At 41.0% G+C, this 20,114-nt stretch overlaps 1 protein-coding gene across 2 annotated transcripts; it reads right to left on the bottom strand.

Annotated features, from left to right (window-relative positions):
• Window positions 1–1,033: 1,033 nt before the first annotated feature.
• CCDC190 (coiled-coil domain containing 190) lies at window positions 1,034–19,890 on the bottom strand. Of its 2 annotated transcripts, none has more exons than XM_069737192.1 (4): window positions 19,627–19,890; window positions 8,443–8,645; window positions 7,651–7,732; window positions 1,034–2,410 (listed from the first exon to the last, which is right to left on the bottom strand). In XM_069737192.1, exons 2-4 carry the CDS (start codon window positions 8,630–8,632, stop codon window positions 1,849–1,851), a joined length of 834 nt encoding a protein of 277 aa, XP_069593293.1. In that variant the 5' UTR covers window positions 8,633–8,645; window positions 19,627–19,890; the 3' UTR covers window positions 1,034–1,848. The 2 variants fall into 2 exon arrangements, with proteins under 2 accessions (XP_069593293.1, XP_069593292.1); XM_069737191.1 differs by having other exon boundaries at window positions 1,163–2,413; window positions 19,627–19,869.
• Window positions 19,891–20,114: the final 224 nt, after the last annotated feature.

Here is a 20,114-nt window from a genome sequence, read left to right as displayed (position 1 = left end):
TTCAATGCTGGGACATGCGGTCAAGGGTGGAAACCTCTGAGATCTGTGATGGAGAAAAGATGGTATCTTACCTAATGATGTAACCTCTTGCTCTTTGGATAAATGTTTTAAGGTCTGCAGAACCAGTTTTTCCATGGGAGTTAGGAACATCCTCTGTAACTCCTGATTGTGGAACCACTTTTTAAATATTAAAGATTTTGCTAAGATGTGGAGATCCTTTATTGCTAATAATGGGTTCAAGCCTGAACTTGGTGAGAAAGTGAGAACCCTGTATAATACAGACAGATCAGTATCAGATAAAAAGTAGTCGGACAAATTGATAACCATAGAGGCACCAGATTGATATTCATTCTTTGTTTGAGTTGTTATTTTTATTACCCAGCCAGTATTCATAGAGACATATAATGCATGGGAAGCATCTGAATTATCTCCAGCTGAGGAAGCAGAGGAAATAGATTCTGATCTTCTATTCCTGGTTTGTACCATTTGTCATCACCATCTGTATATCTATTTTTTGTTGATAAGCTCTCAAGTCACATAATAATTTTTTGGATTGGGTCTCATGAATACATTTCTCTCATTCCTCACAGCATAATTCTACTTGACTGCTGAAGTAGGTCATTACATCTGGAGAAATCATCTCTTTTAAGTCAGCATTTGCCTCATTTAGTTCTTTCTCCAGGCTCAGGATCACTTGTTGGTTATGATTAATCAATAATTCTATACATTTTAGGGAGACCTTGGTATAGATTTCCTCCCACTTGGTAACAAAACTTTCATCATCGACTGAAAAAGAGGGGAAGATCTGTATTCTGAGACCATTTGCTTGCTCAAATAGTGTTCCAGAATTGCTTTATTGCACCATACTCTAAGCGCATCTGAACTAAACGTTTTATAGACTCTTGGAGTTCGCTAACATTCCTCTAGTGCTCAGACCACATCAGTAAAGACCCACTATTAAAAAACTTAGAAAATTTAGACTGTCAAGATGTATCCCTGGCTTTGTAGTCCATGGTGACAGAGACAGAAATCTGTGAAAATACACAGCAGATATAATTAGCAAAATTGTCTGCAATCACATCACAAATACAAAAAGACACACAAATAGGTATGTCAAAAAGACCATTCCACCTGGACAAAGTAGTAAGTTCAATACACAAAATGACATAAAAGAAAAAAGTGTACTAGAGAGTTACATTTATGAGCAATAATATCACATTTATTTATTGAAAAATCACAAAACTGGTTAAAAACACATAAAAAGAAGAGGGAAACCACTAGGTGGCATCACTATCCCACGATAGAATTAACTAACAGGTAGATATAAACATGCTATCAATTGAAATACCTGATTGCAATTTTAGTGACATTAATTTGCCATTCTTGAATAAGATCATTGGATGACATATATAAAAATCAATCTAAGATAGAAACAGATTATAACACCGTATCTGTGAAGGAATGTGGTGCCAAAACCCAAGGAAAAACCCTGAGGTACATTTCAGCTTCTGCCTTCTTCTGGGAGTGACATCACACTAAAGAGAGCAACTATTCAATGTATAACCTAGATTCACCAACCAAATGATATACACGCATACTTGTGTGATAAATAATGGTGCGATGCATTACAACCCAAATTGAAGCATTTAACCAATGTAGGGCACAAAAAAAAACAATCGCTTACTGAAAATGAGACACAATGATAAATGAATTTGCCTATTACTTTTTAGAACTTACAATATAAACATACAATGCTGCATGTACTCAAGGATCTTTATTGTCAAGGTATATTTAATTGATCAAAGGTCCTGATTTATAATGTCTGGTAATCAACAAATTAAACCTAATTTAAAAAGTTTTATTAGCATTGTCCATTTCACATTCATTGGGGAAACCATTGCTATCCTCCTTTATGAATATTTCACCAACACTCAGTTCTTTTTCAAACTCTGGTTTGACTCTGTGTCTAATATATCTGGCATTTTTGGCTTCCTCCAGAGAAGCCATAAAGTCAGGCATTGTGTGTAGAGTACGGAGACCCCCATCCGGGGCATATATTTCTTCATCAATTGCTGCCCTGTCCTTGAAAAGAGACCCTCGCCTCTGCCTAAGAAATGGTGGGTTTACTGAGCCAAATGCTTTATCTTTTGTAGTAGACAGAAGACCAGATGATTTTCCTGGCAGATCTTCCTTAGACACAACATCTCCAGTTACTGAAACAATACTGGATCTCCTAGCCGGAGAGGTTTTTGTATCTGTTATAACTGTTCCAGGAAGTGGCAATTCAATTCTCTGAAGATTTTCTTCCTTTCCCTTCTTTACACCATCCATGAAGTCATTTATACGCATTTGTAGAGTCATAGATGAGCCAGATGCCATGACTGGTCCTTCAGAAGAAGCTGCCAACTGACTTCTTATACAAAAGACAAAAAAAATAACCAAAGTATATATTAATCATAACTTGTATCTCGCTAGAATGATAGTGGTACACAAGACACAATAAAATAGATTTAAAATAAAAAACAGTATTTTAAACAGCAAAAAGCAATAAAATGTTATTTGCCCTGAAGTGGTACCTATAAATGTCAACTCATCTCATAAAGAACAAACTATCGCGCAGATCTGTCACCCATAAAAGTTTCAATCGGGAGTTTCCATATTAATGCTTGCATAAAGACTCTGGAAAAGCAGCCTGGTACAAAAAAATCCAGCAAAAACCAATCTCCCAAAGCTAAATGGCCCTGCCCAGAAAGCAGTTAACATCCACATATTTGGCATGGCGGTCATGGGACGCGACTACTTAATTTATAAGTTGCTTGATTCCACAAACACAAGCTAAGTACAATGTATTGGCACAAAAATTCAAGATCTGTTGTGCCAAAATAGTTCCTATATGAGAGGATAAATTCACTGGGTAGCGTAATTTCCAAAATAGGATCACTTGTAGGGATGTTCTGCCGTTCTGGTACCTCAGGGGTTCTGCAAATGGCACCAGGAATATGGGGTATTGCCATGATTGGGATCAGTTTTGTTAGAAATTGTGATGTCCATTTTCTATTATTACATTGTGTGAAAATGAAACATCTGTGGCAAAAACAACATTTTAGCAGAATGAAATGTCATTTTTTTTATCCTTATTGCTCAATGGTCTAACAATTTGTGAAACGCCTGTGGAGTAAAAATGCTCACCACACCCCCTGATGAATTCATTAAAGTGTATTGTTTTAAAACTAGCTTCACTTTTTGTGGCCTCTCCTATTTTTGCCACTTCAGGGCTCTGCTAATGTGGTAAGTAGATAAAATGATGCCAGCTCACCAATTGTCATAGTCTACTGAGCGGGGAAATCATGATCCAAATATTCATTTGACGATGGGAAAAAAATGGAAAGCATTTCTGCTTTGTATCAAAGTGATACTTTTTAATCTATGATGGAATAAAGTTCTAAGAAATTTTACCAGGAGCTGGAAATATATTATTTTAATTTGTTTCCCCTCTGCTAATATGATATGATACCCACAAACCATTTTAGCCCCGCCGTATGTTGGAGCAGCAATTTCTGACCACATATAATGTATTGCACATTTTGCAACAAATTGTGCTTTTTTTTCTCCTGTTACTTTTGTGAAAATGAAATGAAAAATTTGGGGATTATATAATATTTTACTGGAAAAAAGGAATTATTTATTTTCACCCCAAAATGTTCTAAAATTCTGTGAAGTGCCTTTGTGTTCAAGATGCTCTCTACAATTCGAGATATATTCTTTGATAAGTATGGACTCCAAAATAGGATTACTTGTGAAGGGTTTCTGTTGTTTTGGCATCTCAGAGGCTCTAAAAATGCAACATGGTGCTTTGAATCTATTTTAACCAAAATTGAGCTCCAAAGGTCAAAGAGCAATCCTTCCTTTCCAAGCCCTGCTATGTGCCCAAACAGTTTCTGATGACCTATGTGGTATTGGTGTACTCAGTAGAAATTGCACAACAAATTTTGAGGCCCATTTTCTCCTTTTACCTTAGTGAAAGTGAAAATTCTGGGCTAAAACAACATTTCAGTAGAAAAAAATTTCAATTTTTTTCCTTCCATTTTGAGTTAATTCAAGTGAAACACCTGCAGAGTTAACTTAATTCCTAAATGTGGAGTTGAAAACCTTGATGGGTGCAATTTTTAAAATTGGGCTTTGTCTTGGGGTTCTTTGATATATAAGCCCATCAAAGTAACTTCAAAAGTGAAGTGTTCCTGAAAAATAGGTTTTATAACTTTTGCTCAAAAAATAAAAAATGCTTCCAAAATGTTTACCTTTCCAACATCCGAACAAAAAGACATTTAAAAACTGATGCTGATATAAAGGTGACATATAGTAAATGTTATTTATGAATTATTTTGTATGTTGTGTCTTTGTTTTAAAGTCATAAAAATGTTTTTTTCACAAAATGTGTTATTTTTATAAATGCAAATCATATCAACCTACATTTACCACAAACATAAAGTACAATGTCACAAAAACAATGTCAGAATCACTGGACAAGTGTCCCAGAGTTATTGCCACATAAAGTGATGATGGTCAGTTTTAACCTCTTAGTGACCGAGACAATTTTGACCTTCATGACCAAGCCAATTTTTTACAATTCTGATCACTGTCACTTTATGAGGTTATAGCTAAGGAACACTTCTTCAGACATTCTGAGATTGTTTTTCTGACATTGTACCTTATGTTTGTGTCAAATGTAGGTTGATATGATTTGCATTGATAAAAATAACACATTTTGTGAATTTTGTTTTGCCATATGTCACCTTTGTTTCAACATCCGTTTTTAAATGTCTTTTTTTTTTTAGGATGTTAGAAAGGCAAACATTTTAGAAGCATTTTAAAAAATTTTGGAGCAACGGATTTGACTGATTCTGAGACTGTTTATTCGTGACATATTATACGTCATGTTAGTGGTAACATTTCTTTGATATGACTTGCGTTTATTTATGAAAAAACAAGTTTGGCAAAAAATTTTGAAGCATTTAGCACTTTTACAAATTTTTTATTTTTGTGCCCTTAAATCAGAGAGGTATGTGACACAAAATAGTTAATAAATAACATTTCCCACATGTCAACTTTACATCAGCACAATTTTGGAAACAAATTTTTTTTTAAAGATGTTATAAGGGTTAAAAGTTGACCAGCGATTTCTCATTTTTCCAACTAAATTTAAAAAAACATTTTATAGGGACCACCTCACATTTGAAGTGACTTTGGGGAGTTAATTTGACAGAAAATACCCCAAAGTAACACCATTCTAAAAACTGCACCCCTCCAGGTGCGCAAAACCACATTCAAGAAATGTATTAACCCTTCAGATGTTTCACGAAAACTAAAGCAATGTGGAAGGAAAAAAATTAACATTTAAATTTTTTCACAAAAAAATTACTTTAGACCCAAACGTTGCCATTTTTGCAAGGGTATCAGGAGAAAATGGACCACAAAATGTGTTGTGCAGTTTCTCCTGAGTTTTTGGGTGGATTCAGACAAAAACAGACACATATCGTTAATCTGGACAAAAACAACAAGATGTCCTTGACAATTTCTGGGAATTATTGACCACTGCTATGTGGAATGTCCTAGAAATCGTGCTAAAAGAGACTCAGATGATAACATTGCACAATACTTGTTTTTCTGTTATTTTTCTGATATTATAAGATGAAGATTAACCATTTATTTAACAGCCGATACCCCGTACGTGGGGGAAAGCTACTGTTTGGGCTCATAGCAGGGCTCAGAAGTGAGGGAGCACCGTTTTACTTTTTGAACACAAAATTGATTGTAATCGATGGCAGACACCATGATGCATTTGGAGACCCCCTAATGTGCCTAAACAGTGAAAAAAAACAATCCTAATTCCAACCCTAACCCCAATCCTAACCCCAACACACCCCTAACCCTAATACCAACCATAACCCCAACCCCAACTCTAAACCCAAAACACCCTAACAAACACCACCATCATAACCCCAACACATCCGTAACCCTAACTGTAACACCAACATAACCCTAACCCCAACACAACACTAACCCCAACAGAACCCTAACCATAGCCCCAACCCTAATCCTAGCCCCAACTCTAACCCTAGCCACAACCACAACCCTAAGCCTAGCCCCCACCCTAACCATAGCTTCCAGAATGTTGTAGATAAGCCCCTGATGCCGGTGAGCTTAGCTCATTTTCCGTTTTGGGGGTGACAGGTTCCCTTTAAGCAGTTAAAAAATGTGGCCTGGTCAGGTAACTGAAAACTGATTGCTAACTATTCTGTTTCTTTTTCACTTGAAAATACCAGCGAGGTTTAGGGTGTATTATCAGGAGTTTATGGAGTTTCTTTCTTTTGTTAAAATTGCCATAAAAAAACAGGGTAATATACTCAATACTATACCGAGAAAAATTGCGGTAACAAAGAGATGCAAAGTAAGTTTCTAAAGAAATTTCGAGGTTGAAATCATGTCATTGGTGAATAAGCTGTAATGGGCAGTAAAATTATTGGTTAGGCATGACAGAGGACATCCGAAAATGTCTTCGGAAACAATTTAAGATATGAAACATCGACTTCTGGGATCTCCACATAAATCGTTGAACAGGCTTTCCCAGGAGATAGGCGTGTGTTAATGTCAATGAGTGTCACGAAAGATCATATTCACCCGTACAGAGTCACTGTTGTTCAGGAATAGAATGGGTCCAAATGAGAGAAAGAAATTAGTTATTGCCGTATTTTTACCGTTGGGAACATTTGAAGCATCAGGTGTACAGTAAAAAGCCACAAATATTACAGGCACTCCTAGAGAACACAGCGAGAAATTCAGGCTATGACCCCAGATGTCCTGTGGAATACATTCAACAGTATGGAACGGGGCAAGCAGGTGTGCTTTGATTCAAACAGTGGACATTTTCAACACCTGCTTTAAAACATCAGTTTCTCATAAATAAAAGTATGTACAGTCTAATTTTCAGTGTGATGGATTGTCTCTTTTAGAAATTACAGCAATTTGTCTGGGTAAAGAAGCAAGTGAATCAATCTGTACCTTAAAATTTGAACCTGCTAATACAAACTATAATTAGCTGTATTAGACGAGACCCTGCATAATTTTTTATTTATTTATTTATAGCACAGGCGCTGGATGATGAATACTCCCATCTGCCTATGCCTGCTCTCGCTGTTATCGACAGCAGGCATAGGCAGATGGGAGTAGTACCCCCTCATCAGCCAACGTCTGTGACCGGAGGTAACCTTTTTATCATGGGTCACAGCTGATGGCTCACGCTGTCATCTGACAGTGTGGGAACCGCAACTCTATTACCGGCAGAAATGATCTTACCGCCAATCAGAGCCTGTGTTTGCTGCGCTGTCATGCAAATGACAGTATATCAAGTAACGGTTGTTCGGGAACTGCATTCATCTAAATAGGGTCCGGGTTCGTGTTTGGGTTTGGGTACTGTTCTGGTATCCGAACCAAATTTTTTTTTACATGTTCTGCCGAATTTCACCTGACCTGAAGATCCACGGGTTAGCCCCTCACTAATTGTTACAAATCATTATGTGGAAGAACTGGTTTGGCACTTCTAGTGCATTTACAGCATATAAATAACATATATGTTATGAAGTTTAATCTCACCTCTTTCCTGCAATTGTTGCTTGTGTTTGTGGAGTTTCTGTTTTCTGATTGTTTTTAACATTTGTGGCTTTCTTTGCAGTAGCTGGAACATAATAAACAAATTGATTATTAAATGTAAATTTTAAAGGGGTTGTCTCTATTTAGTGAGCTCAGTAGCTTGTGCCTTGTACATGGGCAGAGCTGCTGAACTCAGCTGGTGAAGTGATGTTACCAAAGCAAACAAACATCAAAAGCCCAGGACAAAAGCCCAGGACACAGCCTTGGAGTGTTGGAGCCAAGTAATGCAAAAATTTTTACTAGCTATCATAGCTTATAGAAGCGCATTTTCTGATAGTGGACAGCCCCTTTAATATACTAAATACATTGGCAAACATATATCCCAACTTCAAGCACTTCTCCAAAATTCTTAAGTTAATGCTTAGAAAAAATATTAAACCATATAGGCCCCATTTCACCATACCAGCAATTTTCTCACTGGTCTTGATGAGGGGACATGGCGGAGTCTGACTGTGGAGCTTCTGACGAGTTGGGTGCACCTCTTTGTGCTACATCAGAAATCTCATTTCAGTCAGAGCTGGCAGAAATTGGTGTGAAAATGCTAAAAGCTGAAGAATGTTAGCACAACTACGAGTTTCTACAAAATTTTGCGGCTTTATTTATATGGTTTATTCACTACATTTGTGGCTTAAAAGCTTTGATGAATTGGGCAATAACTTTTGGACTTTCTTTCATGAGCACATCTAAAGCAAAACAAACTGAATAAAAAAAAATCAGAGCATTTGAAATTCAGACCTTGCTTGATCCTGATGAGATCTTTCTGTAATCGTTTTTGCTCTTTTGTCATGCTATTCATATGGTAATGCTGAGCTTCCTCAATTTCTTGAATGCCATTGTTGAGCCTTGCTTCTGCTCTCTTGGCTCCTCGCCTTTCAGCTTCCCATTGCTTATCCATACTGTTACCAAGATGTCTTGAATGCTGCATTCTTTCAAAGGAGCTTGTTAGAGACATCATATGAGCAATATATAAGTGGTCTGTCTGGTAATATTATCTTTTATGACATTCTTTATGATACAATTATACTGTAAAATAGCACAGCAATGCAACATCTACATATCTATGGTCTTTTATGAAGCCCCTGAAGTTTTCCCTCATGTATAAATGGTGTTGTTTATTACTTTTTGATTGATAAAAAGTAAAATCAATTGGGGTCTGAAATCTGCCCCCACTGATTACTGACCAGCTGTTCTCACCTCTAGCAGCATCTGGATAAAAACAGTGTACTGCACAGTATAGTGCAGCTCTATACCGTGTCTAGTGTCCAATGCCATGTACTGTAGATGACCTTCAATGGAAAGAAAAGGAGTATCTGGCAGTACTCCCAAGCTGCATGGTTCTGCTCCATAAACTGTTTATATCCTAATACTGCCAGAGATAATTACAGCTATTGGGTGGGGGTGCTGGGGGGCAGACAACAGTGATCTATCCGAAGGATTGGTTATCAAAATAAAAGCACCGAGAAACCCCTTTAAAGGCTGCAGCTGAAAACAGCTAGTGAATGAAGGCTATCTCTTACATATTAGTTAGTGTAGCAATAGTATGCTTGGAGGAAAACAAAAAGTGTTTTTTTACAGTCAGGGGTAACGTTAAATGGTCTCTTAGACAGAAAGCTGGTAAGTTTTTTGTTTGTCCTCATGCCACATAGTGTTATACTGACAGTGTTGACTTTAACCCCTTAACCCCCAGAGGTATTTTCGTTTTTGCGTTTTCATTTCTCGCTCCCCTCCTTCCCAGAGCCATAACTTTTTTTACTTTTCTGTCGATATGGCCATGTGAGGACTTGTTTTTTGCGGGACGAGTTGTACTTTTGAACAACATTATTGGTTTTACCATGTTATGTACTGGAAAACAGGAAAAAAATTCCAAGTGCTGTGAAATTGCAAAAAAAAAAAGTGCAATCCCACACTTTTTTTTTGTTTGGCTTTTTACTAGGTGCACCAAATGCTAAACTGACCTGTCATTATGATTCTCCAGGTCATTACTAGTTGTTAGAAAACAAACATGCCTAGGTTCTTTTTTATCTAAGGCCGGGATCACACATCCTTTCCGGAGTGCTCTGGCGCCGGCACTCCGGAGCGGAGCATGCAGCTCCATGTATTGCTGTGCGGCTGCACGCTCCGCTCCGGAGTGCCGGTGCCAGAGCTGGGTTTTCACCTGTGAGACTCGGCCGTATCTCGTGTATGTGTGATCCTGGCCTAAGTGGTGAAAACAAATTCCAAACTTTGTTAAAATATATAAATAAAGTGCGCCACTTTCTGATACCATAGCGTCTCCATTTTTCATGATCTGGGGTTGGGAGAGGGCTTATTGTTTGCATGCCGAGCTGTTTTTAATTATACCAATTTGGTGCAAATACAATCTTTTGATCACCCGTTATTGCATTTATAATGCAATGTCGCGGCGACCAAAAAATAAGAATTCTGGCGTTTTGACTATATTCTTGCTACACCGTTTAGCGATCAGGTTAATCCTTTTTTTCTTTGATAGATCGGGAAATTCTTAACGTGGAGATACCAAATATGTGTATGTTTGATTTTTTTTATTGTTTTATTTTGAATGAGGCCAAAGAGGGGTGATTTGAACTTTTAATTTTTTATTTTTTTTTATATTTTCAAAAACTTTGTTTTTAACTTTTGGCATGCTTCAATAGTCTCCATGTGAAGCTAGAAGCTGCCATAACCCAATCGGCTCAGCTACATATAGGTGATGATCAGATCACCTATATACATGTAGCTGAATTACTCACTTGCTTTGAGCGCTGACCACTGGGCGGCGCTCACAGCAAGCCGGCAGTGACAACCATAGAGGTCTCCAGGAGACCTCTGGTTGTCATGCCAACCCACCGGTGACCCGCGATCACCCGCAAAGTCATGACTGATGAAGAGACCTAACAAGTCTCAAAAGCTTGGTATATACTATGCCTGATGAAGACACCTAAGAAGTCTCAAAAGCTTGCTTTATAACATCATTTATTTTATTGTTGATAGCCATTAAAAGGTATCACAACTACAAGAATATTTTGCCACTAAGAGCAATCTTGTGTTGATACACTCACATCTGTCTTCTCCAGGGTCCAGCGCTGCTCCACTTCTATTTTCAGTGAAGTCACACTAAAATCCGATTGATTGACCAGGAAGTGGATTTTACGATGTAAGTCTATGAAGCGTCAGAACGGGGCTCCATAAACTTACATTGTGAAAGCAACTTCCGTCTCACTCATAGCCAGCAGGGAGTCTGAAGAGCAGAATAGCGCTGGATACTGGAGGAAGCTGTGGTAGGCAAGTATATTAACACATACATACTACACTACATACACATATATCCAGATTTAGTAATAAAAAAAGTTAATAGGAGGGATTCTTTAAGTCACTCTCAATACTTTAGTATGGAAAATTTTTTGACTAAACCAAATGGGTGTAACACACCACAGTAGTGGCCATTATTCCCTACCTAAATAATCCTGTTGATTTCTTGAATGAGCTTTTTTAATTCAGAAAAAATTACTATATCCTTTACGATAAAGCAAATTAATCAAAGGCCGGGGTCACACTTGCGAGTGCAATGCAAGAAACACACACGAGCCTCTCAAGGGGGGCATGTCACGGTGGCTGACCCGGTCCATGGCCCTGGGACATCCGTATAAAAGGGAAAGGTCTTTAAAGGGATAAAGTTTATGTTAGTGACGCCACCTGTGGTATTCGGTCAGGGTGACCGACGCTGCTTTAAGGGGTCCGCTGGGGTGATGTTATGGCTGCTAGATGGTATACCTTCCCACAGTTGAAGTATATCCCCAGGGCTCCCGGTGTGTAGATGGTAGAATGGTGAGAGGCGCAGAGAAGAACGAGGACACAAGGTTGCAGTCTCTTTACCTTTACTGAAGACTTCAGCATCCACAGTCCAGAGCACCAGACCACAGAGCAAGCAGAGTCCGGCCGCTTTGGAGGCAAGTCCAGAGTCCCCTTGTCTAGGTGGAAATCAATAGCCTTCCCTTGCACTGTAGTGGTGTAGTCCCTTCCTGCATAAGCATCAAATAAGGGCCTCATAGATGTGGGGTCTCGCTCTCTGTCCCCCGTAGTCGGATAGGACAAAACCCGTATGACTGGTGGCTTGAGGCTGTTTATAGGGACTCTAGCACGCCCCGGCCTCTGAGGGGTGCCACCGTGCCTCCTGGGTGTAGGTGTGGACAGGTAACATGCAATTAGCTGTCCTGCCGGTCTCTGAAGTAAGGCATAGAGGTCCTTACTACCTCGGTGTTCTGGCTACCGGTGTTCTGTGCCTCAGAAGGAGGCAGCCTGTTCGGGGCTGGTCCCCTTCTGGTATCCTCTCCTTTGCTTTGCTCTCCTTCACGCTCGCTGCAATACAATTCTGCCTTCAAAATGTCTCTTTCTGGGAGCTGCTGCTCTGAGGGCATGCACAGCTCCGTGGACCCTCTCCTCTGTCCTCTGACAGGAATTCGCTCCTGCCAGGAACAGCTTCCCTGAAGGACTGACTGTGTCCAGGAACTGACTGACTTTCCCTACAGACTACCAGTTATATATATATATGGGGAGTCACCTAGTAATCAGAAGCTCCCCCTGGTGGCCTGGAGTATGAATGTGTTGCATGTTTCTGATACCTGGATGCAGTTATCCTTTCTTGCCTCCAGATGTAGCATCACTCTCCCCTGGAGGAAAGCAATACCACTGTGACGACCAGGACCCTGGGGCACCACACATCAATACCTGGCACTGCTGCCAGCACTAGGGACAGGAGAGTTCAGCTACATAGAGATACATGCAGCCGCACGCTCTGGTCCTCAGTGCCGGCGGCAGTGCCAGGTATTGATGCTAGACACTCGCGTCAGTTTCTCGCATTGCACTCCCAAGTGTGACCCCGGCCTTAAGCTAATACTTTTATCCAATATATTCTTTATTTCACAGCTAAGTTTGGACACTTATGCCTAAGAGTAATTATTTTCATAATTAGAAGCTTTCATAATAGTGAAGAAACCTGAAATGTGAGCCACTGAGTGTGCAGTGTATTTAACTGTGTATTGCAACATTAGCACAGTGTATTTAACTGTGTATTGCAACATTAGCATGACAACCAAAACAATACCATCTACTGTTAGCGAAGCACAAAACTTTATTTTCACAATCAGCTTACGGTTTCATTCTTTAACAAGCTCAGAACTGCAATACAACTATAAAACTATCTATTCTATAAAACTGAAGGCCTGTCTTTAGTATAAGCCACACCTGGCAAACTGCGGCCCGTGGCCACATCTGGCCCTCTGGCTGTCTCAGTCCGATCTGTGGACAGAGACAGCCATGGGGCTGGAAACCATAGGTCCACAGGCCGCATTTTGCCCACCCACCCGCTCACTGTTTCCGTCTGCATTCAGTGCACTGACTTCTTTGGTGGAGGAGGTCCTCCACCTATCAGTGTGTGAAACAGCTGACATGATGACATCATTTCATCGCATCTGCTGTGTACTGAGGAGAGTCAGCACACTGGAGGCAGGGAGAAAAGCAGAGCGCCAGGGAACAGGACCGAGGCGAGTATGTGGTGTTATTTTCTTTTCATATGTATGGGATATTTGGGTGAGCATGAGGAGGCTATGGGGGTGACATGCTGCACATGGTGCTGAATATGGGGGTGACTTGCTGCACATGGTGCTACATATGTGGGTGACGTGGTGCTTCCTATGGGGGTGACATGGTGCTGTGTATGGGGGGTGACATGGTGCACATGGTGCTGCATATGGGGGTGATATGCTGAACATGGTGCTGCATATGGGGGTGACATGCTGCACATGGGGAGGCTAAGGGGGCATCACGTTGCACATAGGGAGGCTATGGGGGAGTCATGTATACCAGACCAATGCCAAAACCCCATGACCACCCTATCCAACATCACTGAAGGGGGCTTAATTGTCTCCTCTCCAAATCGCACCTTACCACCTGTGCGCTCGACCCCATCCCATCCCACCTCCTCCCCTACCTCACCGCCACTCTTATCTCATCCCTAGCCCACCTCCTCAACCTATCAATAACTTCTGGTACCTTCCCTTCTACTTTCAACCATGCCACAATCACACATATTCTTAAAAGGCCAACCCTCGATCCAACTGCTATGTCCAGCAATCGCCCAGTATCGCTGCTCCCATTCGCTTCCAAACTCCTGGAGCAGCACGTCTACGCTGACCTTTCCTCCCACCTCTCATCTAACTTACTTTTTGACAATCTACAATCTGGTTTCCTCCCCCCATCATTCCACTCAGACAGCCCTGACCAAAATTACTAACGACCTACTTACAGCCAAAGCTAATGGACAATACTCTGTACTCCTCCTTCTAGAACTCTGCTTTTGACACAGTTCTCTTCTGCTCTTCTCTGCTTTTGACACAGTTGACCACTGCCTCCTACTACAGATCCTCTCCTCCTTTGGCATCAAAGACCTCGCCCTATCCTGCATCTCCTCATACCTTTCCAACCACACATTCAGCATCTGCCACTCCCACACTACCTCCTCATCTCACCCTCTCTCTGTTGGAGTCCCCCAATGTCCTAGGACCCTTACTCTTCTCAATTTATATACTTGGCCTGGGACAACTCATAAAGTCCCATGGATTCCAGTACCACCTTTATGCTGATGACACTGAGATCTACCTCTCTGGCCCAGACGTCACCGCTCTGCTGGCCAGAATCCCGGAGTGTCTATCAGCCATATCCTCATTCTTCTCCTCTCGCTTCCTCAAACTCAATGTGGACAAATCTGAACTCATCATCTTTCCTCTATCTCATAAATCTTCCTTACCTGACCTATCTATCACAATTAACGACATCACGCTTTCCCCCTTACTGGAAATCCGCTGCTTCGGAGTAGCCCTTGACCCTGCCCTGTCCTTCAACCCGCACATCCAAGCTCTTTCTACCTCCTGTCGCCTCCAGCTCAAAAATATCTCCAGAATCCTTCCTTTCCTCATCCGTCAATCTACTAAAATGCTTGTGCATGTTATCATCTCCCGCCTCGACTACCGCAACATCCTTTTCTGCGGCCTCCCTGCTAACACCCTTGCACCTCTCCAGTCCATCCTTAACTCTGCTGCCCGACTAATTCATCTCTCTCCTCGCTACTCCTCCGCTTCCCCCCTCTGCAAATCTCTTCACCGGCTCCCATTCCCTCAGCGTATCCAGTTAAAATTACTAATACTGACCTACAAAGCCATCCACAACCTGTCTCCTCCATATATCTCTGAACTAATCTCCCGATATCTTCCCTCATTTAATCTCCGGTCCTCCCAAGACCTCCTTCTCTCCTCCACACTTATCCGCTCCTCACCCAACTGCCTCCAAGACTTCTCCCAAATATCCCCCATCCTCTGGAATTCTTTGCCCCAACACGTCCGACTATCAACCACATTCGGATCCTTCAGACAGAACCTGAAAACCCACCTCTTCAGGAAAGCCTACAGCTTGCACTGACCCCGCTGCCTCCTCACCACTACCGGAGCTACCGCCTCACCAACACCGGAGCTCCTGCAACCCTCAACCTACTGTCTCCTTCCCCACCATCTTGTAGAATGTAAACCCGCAAGAGCAGGGTCCTCGCCTCTCTGTATCAATCTGTAATTGTTAGTTTGCTTACTGTAAGTGATAGCTGTAATTTGTATGTAACCCTTTCTCATGTATAGTACCATGGAATCAATGGTGCTATATAAATAAATAATAATAATAATAATAATAATATGGGGATGACATGCTGCACATGATGCTGCATATGGGGGTGATGTGCTGCACATGGGGAGGTTATGGGGCATCATTCTACACATGGGGACGCTATGGGGGCGTCAGGCTGCACATAGGGAGGCTATGGGGGCATCATGCTACACATGAGGGCCTCATTCAGTGTATAGGGAGGCTGTGGGGGGCTTATGCTGCATATGGGGGAGGCTGTGTGGGGCTCATGCCGCATATAAGGCGCTGTTGGGGGGTTCATACATTATACAGAAGTGGCTTACTCGGATTCAAATGATATATATGGAGATGTCAGCATACTTAATTCTGCTCAATATTAAGTGATACAATTAATATTAATATCATCATCAATAATATAATAACTATAATTTATCAATACTAATATTGAGTAAAATCAATTTCAGCCTATTGGTTCAGCCCACCACAACAGTCATGGTCTCTAATGTGACCCCTCGGGAAAATTAATTGACCACTCCTGGAATAAGCTATTAACATTAGATTGATGGGTGTCCTAGCTCAGTATGACAGACGCAGATGATTAAATGCGTAGATCGCCTGCACTGCCTGGTTTCATTTTATCGTTTACATTGCTCTATATTGCACAATATTGCTGCACTTTTTGGAAGATTTGCTCACTACTAGCTTATTAATTGAACATGTATGTGCCCCTGTTGGGGCTGGACTTTCCAGTTAATGTACTGAATTCAAGAACCATTTTCATATACTTATGTTCGAAGCATGTCGTTTTTTCTTTAGGATGTCCTGTGTTTAAACCTGTGTGTGTGCGTTTCTGCATATTTTTGTAAATGGATTAATAACATTTGACTATTTTATCTGTAGACCAAGGCTACGTGCACACATTGCGGAAAGTCCTGTGGATGTTTCCAGACTGATTTTGGTTAATCCGCAGCTAAACCGCACTGCGGATTACCTGCGGTATTACCGCGGATTTACCGCGTTTTTTTGCGTTTTTTTGTGCAGATTTCACATGCGGTTTTACACCTGCGGATTCCTATTGAGGAGCAGGTGTAAACGGCTGCGGAAGCTGCACAAAGAATTTACATGCTGCGGCATAAACAACGCTACGTTTCCGCACGTTTTTTTCCGCAGCATGTGCACTGCAGATTTTGTTTTACATAGGTTTACATGGTACTGTAAACTCAGGGAAAACAGCTGTGAATCCACAGCGTCAAAACCGCTGCGGATCCACAGCAAAATCCACAGCGTGCGCACATAGCCTCAGGGCTTCCATCCATGCAAGGGAGGTACTCTATCATCAAGAGTGGTGAGCTGACAATATTTGCACCACTGGGATCCACTCTATTCTTGAGAACCTTTGTACCCTGAACCCCTGACCTACATGGTGCTAATTATTAGGCTGGAGTCACACTCAGCGTAAGGCAATACGATCCGTATATTACGGCCGTAATACGCTGAAAAGTCCCCAAAAAAGTGGTCCGTAGCTCCTCCGTAGGCAGGGTGTGTCAGCGTATTTTGCGCATGGCATCCTCCGTATGTAATCCGTATGGCATCCGTACTGCGTGTTTTTCTCGCAGGCTTGCAAAACCAACATACGGCTATACAAGGGATCCATGTGTAAAAAAAACAAAACATATATACTGTCTATATATATATATATATATATATATGTCAGTAGACACATATATGTATATATATTATTACTTCATACAGTGCTAGATAGCTTTAAAGCCGGTAATTCAATTACCGGCTTTGCTATCTCCTTCCTAAACCCGACATGATATGAGACATGGTTTACATACAGTAAACCATCTCATATCCCCATTTGTTTTGCATAATCCACACTACTAATGTTAGTAGTGTGTATATGCAAAATTTTACCGTTCTAGCTATTAAATTAAAGGGTTAAATGGCGGAAAAAATTGGCGTGGGCTCCCGCGCAATTTTCTCCGCCAGAGTAGTAAAGCCAGTGACTGAGGGCAGATATTAATAGCCTGGAGAGGGTCCATGGTTATTGACCCCCCCTGGCTAAAAACATCTGCCCCCAGCCACCCCAGAAAAGGCACATCTGGAAGATGCGCCTATTCTGGCACTTGGCCACTCTCTTCCCATTCCCGTGTAGCGGTGGGATATGGGGTAATGAAGGGTTAATGCCACCTTGCTATTGTAAGGTGACATTAAGCCAAATTAATAATGGAGAGGCGTCAATTATGACACCTATCCATTATTAATCCAATAGTAGTAAAGGGTTAAAAAATACACAAACACATTATTAAAAAGTATTTTAATGAAAAAATCACAAAGGTTGTTGTAATATTTTATTCTACGCTCAATCCACTCACTGAAGACCCTCGATCTGTAACAAAAAAACCAAACAAACAACAATATACATACCTTCCGAAGATCTGTAAAGTCCCACAATGTAAATCCATCTGAAGGGGTTAAAATATTTTGCAGCAAGGAGCTCTGCTAATGCAGCGCTGCTCCTTGCTGCAAAACCCCGGAGAATGAAGGTAAAGTAGGTCAATGACCTATATTTACCTTCATTTGCGGTGAGGCGCCCTCTGCTGGTTGTTCCTAGATCGTGGGAACTTTCCTAGAAAGCTCCCAGGCTCGAGTTCATAAGAGGTGCCCTCTGCTGGTTATCCTCATATGAACTCGAGCCTGGGAGCTTTCTAGGGACAACCAGCAGAGGGCGCCTCACCGCAAATGAATGTAAATATAGGTCATTGACCTACTTTACCTTCATTCCCCAGGGTTTTGCAGCCAGGAACAACGCTGCATTAGCAGAGTTCGTGGCTGCAAAATATTTTAACCCCTTCAGATGGATTTACATCGTTGGACGTTACAGATCTGCGGAAGGTATGTATATTGTTGGTTTATTATTTTTTTTTGTTACAGATCGAGGGTCTTCAGTGATTGGATTGAGCGTAGAATAAAATATTACAACAACCTTTGTTTTTATTTCATTAAAATAATTTTTAATAATGTGGTTGTGTTTTTTTAACCCTTTACTAGTATTGGATTAATAATGGATAGTTGTCATAATTGACACCTCTCCATTATTAATTTGGCTTAATGTCACCTTACAATAGCAAGGTGGCATTAACCCTTCATTACCCCATATCCCACTGCTACACGGGAATGGGAAGAGAGTAGCCAAGTGCCAGAATAGGCGTATCTTCCAGATGTGCCTTTTCTGGGGTGGCTGGGGGCAGATGTTTTTAGCCAGGGGGGGGGCCAATAACCGTGGACCCTCTCCAGGCTATTAATATCTGCCCTCAGTCACTGGCTTTACTACTCTGGCGGAGAAAATTGCGCGGGAGCCCACGCCAATTTTTTCCGCCATTTAACCCTTTAATAGCTAGAACGGCCAAATTTTGCAGATACACACTACTAACATTAGTAGTGTGGAATATGCAAAAAAAAAGGTGATATGAGATGGTTTACTGTATGTAAGCCATGTCTCATATCATGTCGGGTTTAGGAAGGAGATAGCAAAAGCCGGTAATTCAATCTCGCACTGTATGAAGTAATAATATATATACATATATGTGTCTCACTGACATATATATATATTTATACCTATTCTATGTGTACACATTTATTCTACCTATTCTACTGTAAGCTGTCAGTGTGATTTTACTGTACACCGCACTGAATTGCCGGCTTTTCTCTCTAACACCGCTGCGTATTTCTCGCAAGTCACACTGCTGGTCCGTGTGTAATCCGTATTTTTCTGGCTTCCATAGACTTTCATTGGCTTTTTTTTGCGCAATACAGTGACAAACGCAGCATGCTGCAATTTTCTACGGCTGTAGAAAGCCGTATAATACTGATCAGTAAAATACGGCAGATAGTAGCAGGGGCATAGAGAATAATTGGGACGTTTGTTAGGCGTGTTTTACGGACGTATTTTCTGCACTCATACGTCCGTAAAACTCGCTAGTGTGACTCCAGCCTTATCCCCTATGAGTAGAAGTGGCCATGTATGTACAGCAATCATAGACTTAAATGGGGGTTCTCAAATTAACCTAGCACACTGAAAGCACATTTGTTATTATTTTATATAGTTTTCTGACAGCTTAGGTGTATGCAATATGTAGTTTATTAATGTACACTAATTACCAAGAAAGTATAGTAGTGGTGATAACTATAATGCACAGAAAGCCTATAAAAAGCATAAAAAGTAGCTCTTACCACAAGATGAATTTCCAGCACTACAAGGTGGTCTTCTTCCTGGGTGACCGACAAAAGCTTTTCTTTTAAGTACAGCACAGACACAGATTTTACTCCGATATAATCACCATTCTTCCTTCTTGATGAGGCTGTTAATAAATGTTGGCTGTCCTAATGATATGTCACTGCATACAGATGGAGACTGGTAATTGCCTCTCAAGGTAAGCACTCCTCACTTGATTGCTTACTGACAGAGTTGGTAACAGATCAATAAATCCTTCTTTCAGAGCTTATAGGAGAGGCAGCATTATAAAAGGAAGGTGATAGGGCATTGGTGATACTATGGTTACTGTATTGGCAACAAAGATATGCAAATAGCCATGTAAGCAGTGCAGGTTTCACAATGGATTATTACAGTACAGTATTGTCAGAGCACAATCAGGACTCTCGACATTAGATATGCTCTACACGTGACTCTACCAATTTGCTGAGGTCATGAGTACGAATAC

The sequence above is a fragment of the Ranitomeya imitator genome, chromosome 8 (genome assembly GCF_032444005.1).
Source record: "Ranitomeya imitator isolate aRanImi1 chromosome 8, aRanImi1.pri, whole genome shotgun sequence".
NCBI lineage: Eukaryota > Metazoa > Chordata > Amphibia > Anura > Dendrobatidae > Ranitomeya > Ranitomeya imitator.
This window is presented reverse-complemented; position numbering and strand designations above follow the sequence as displayed.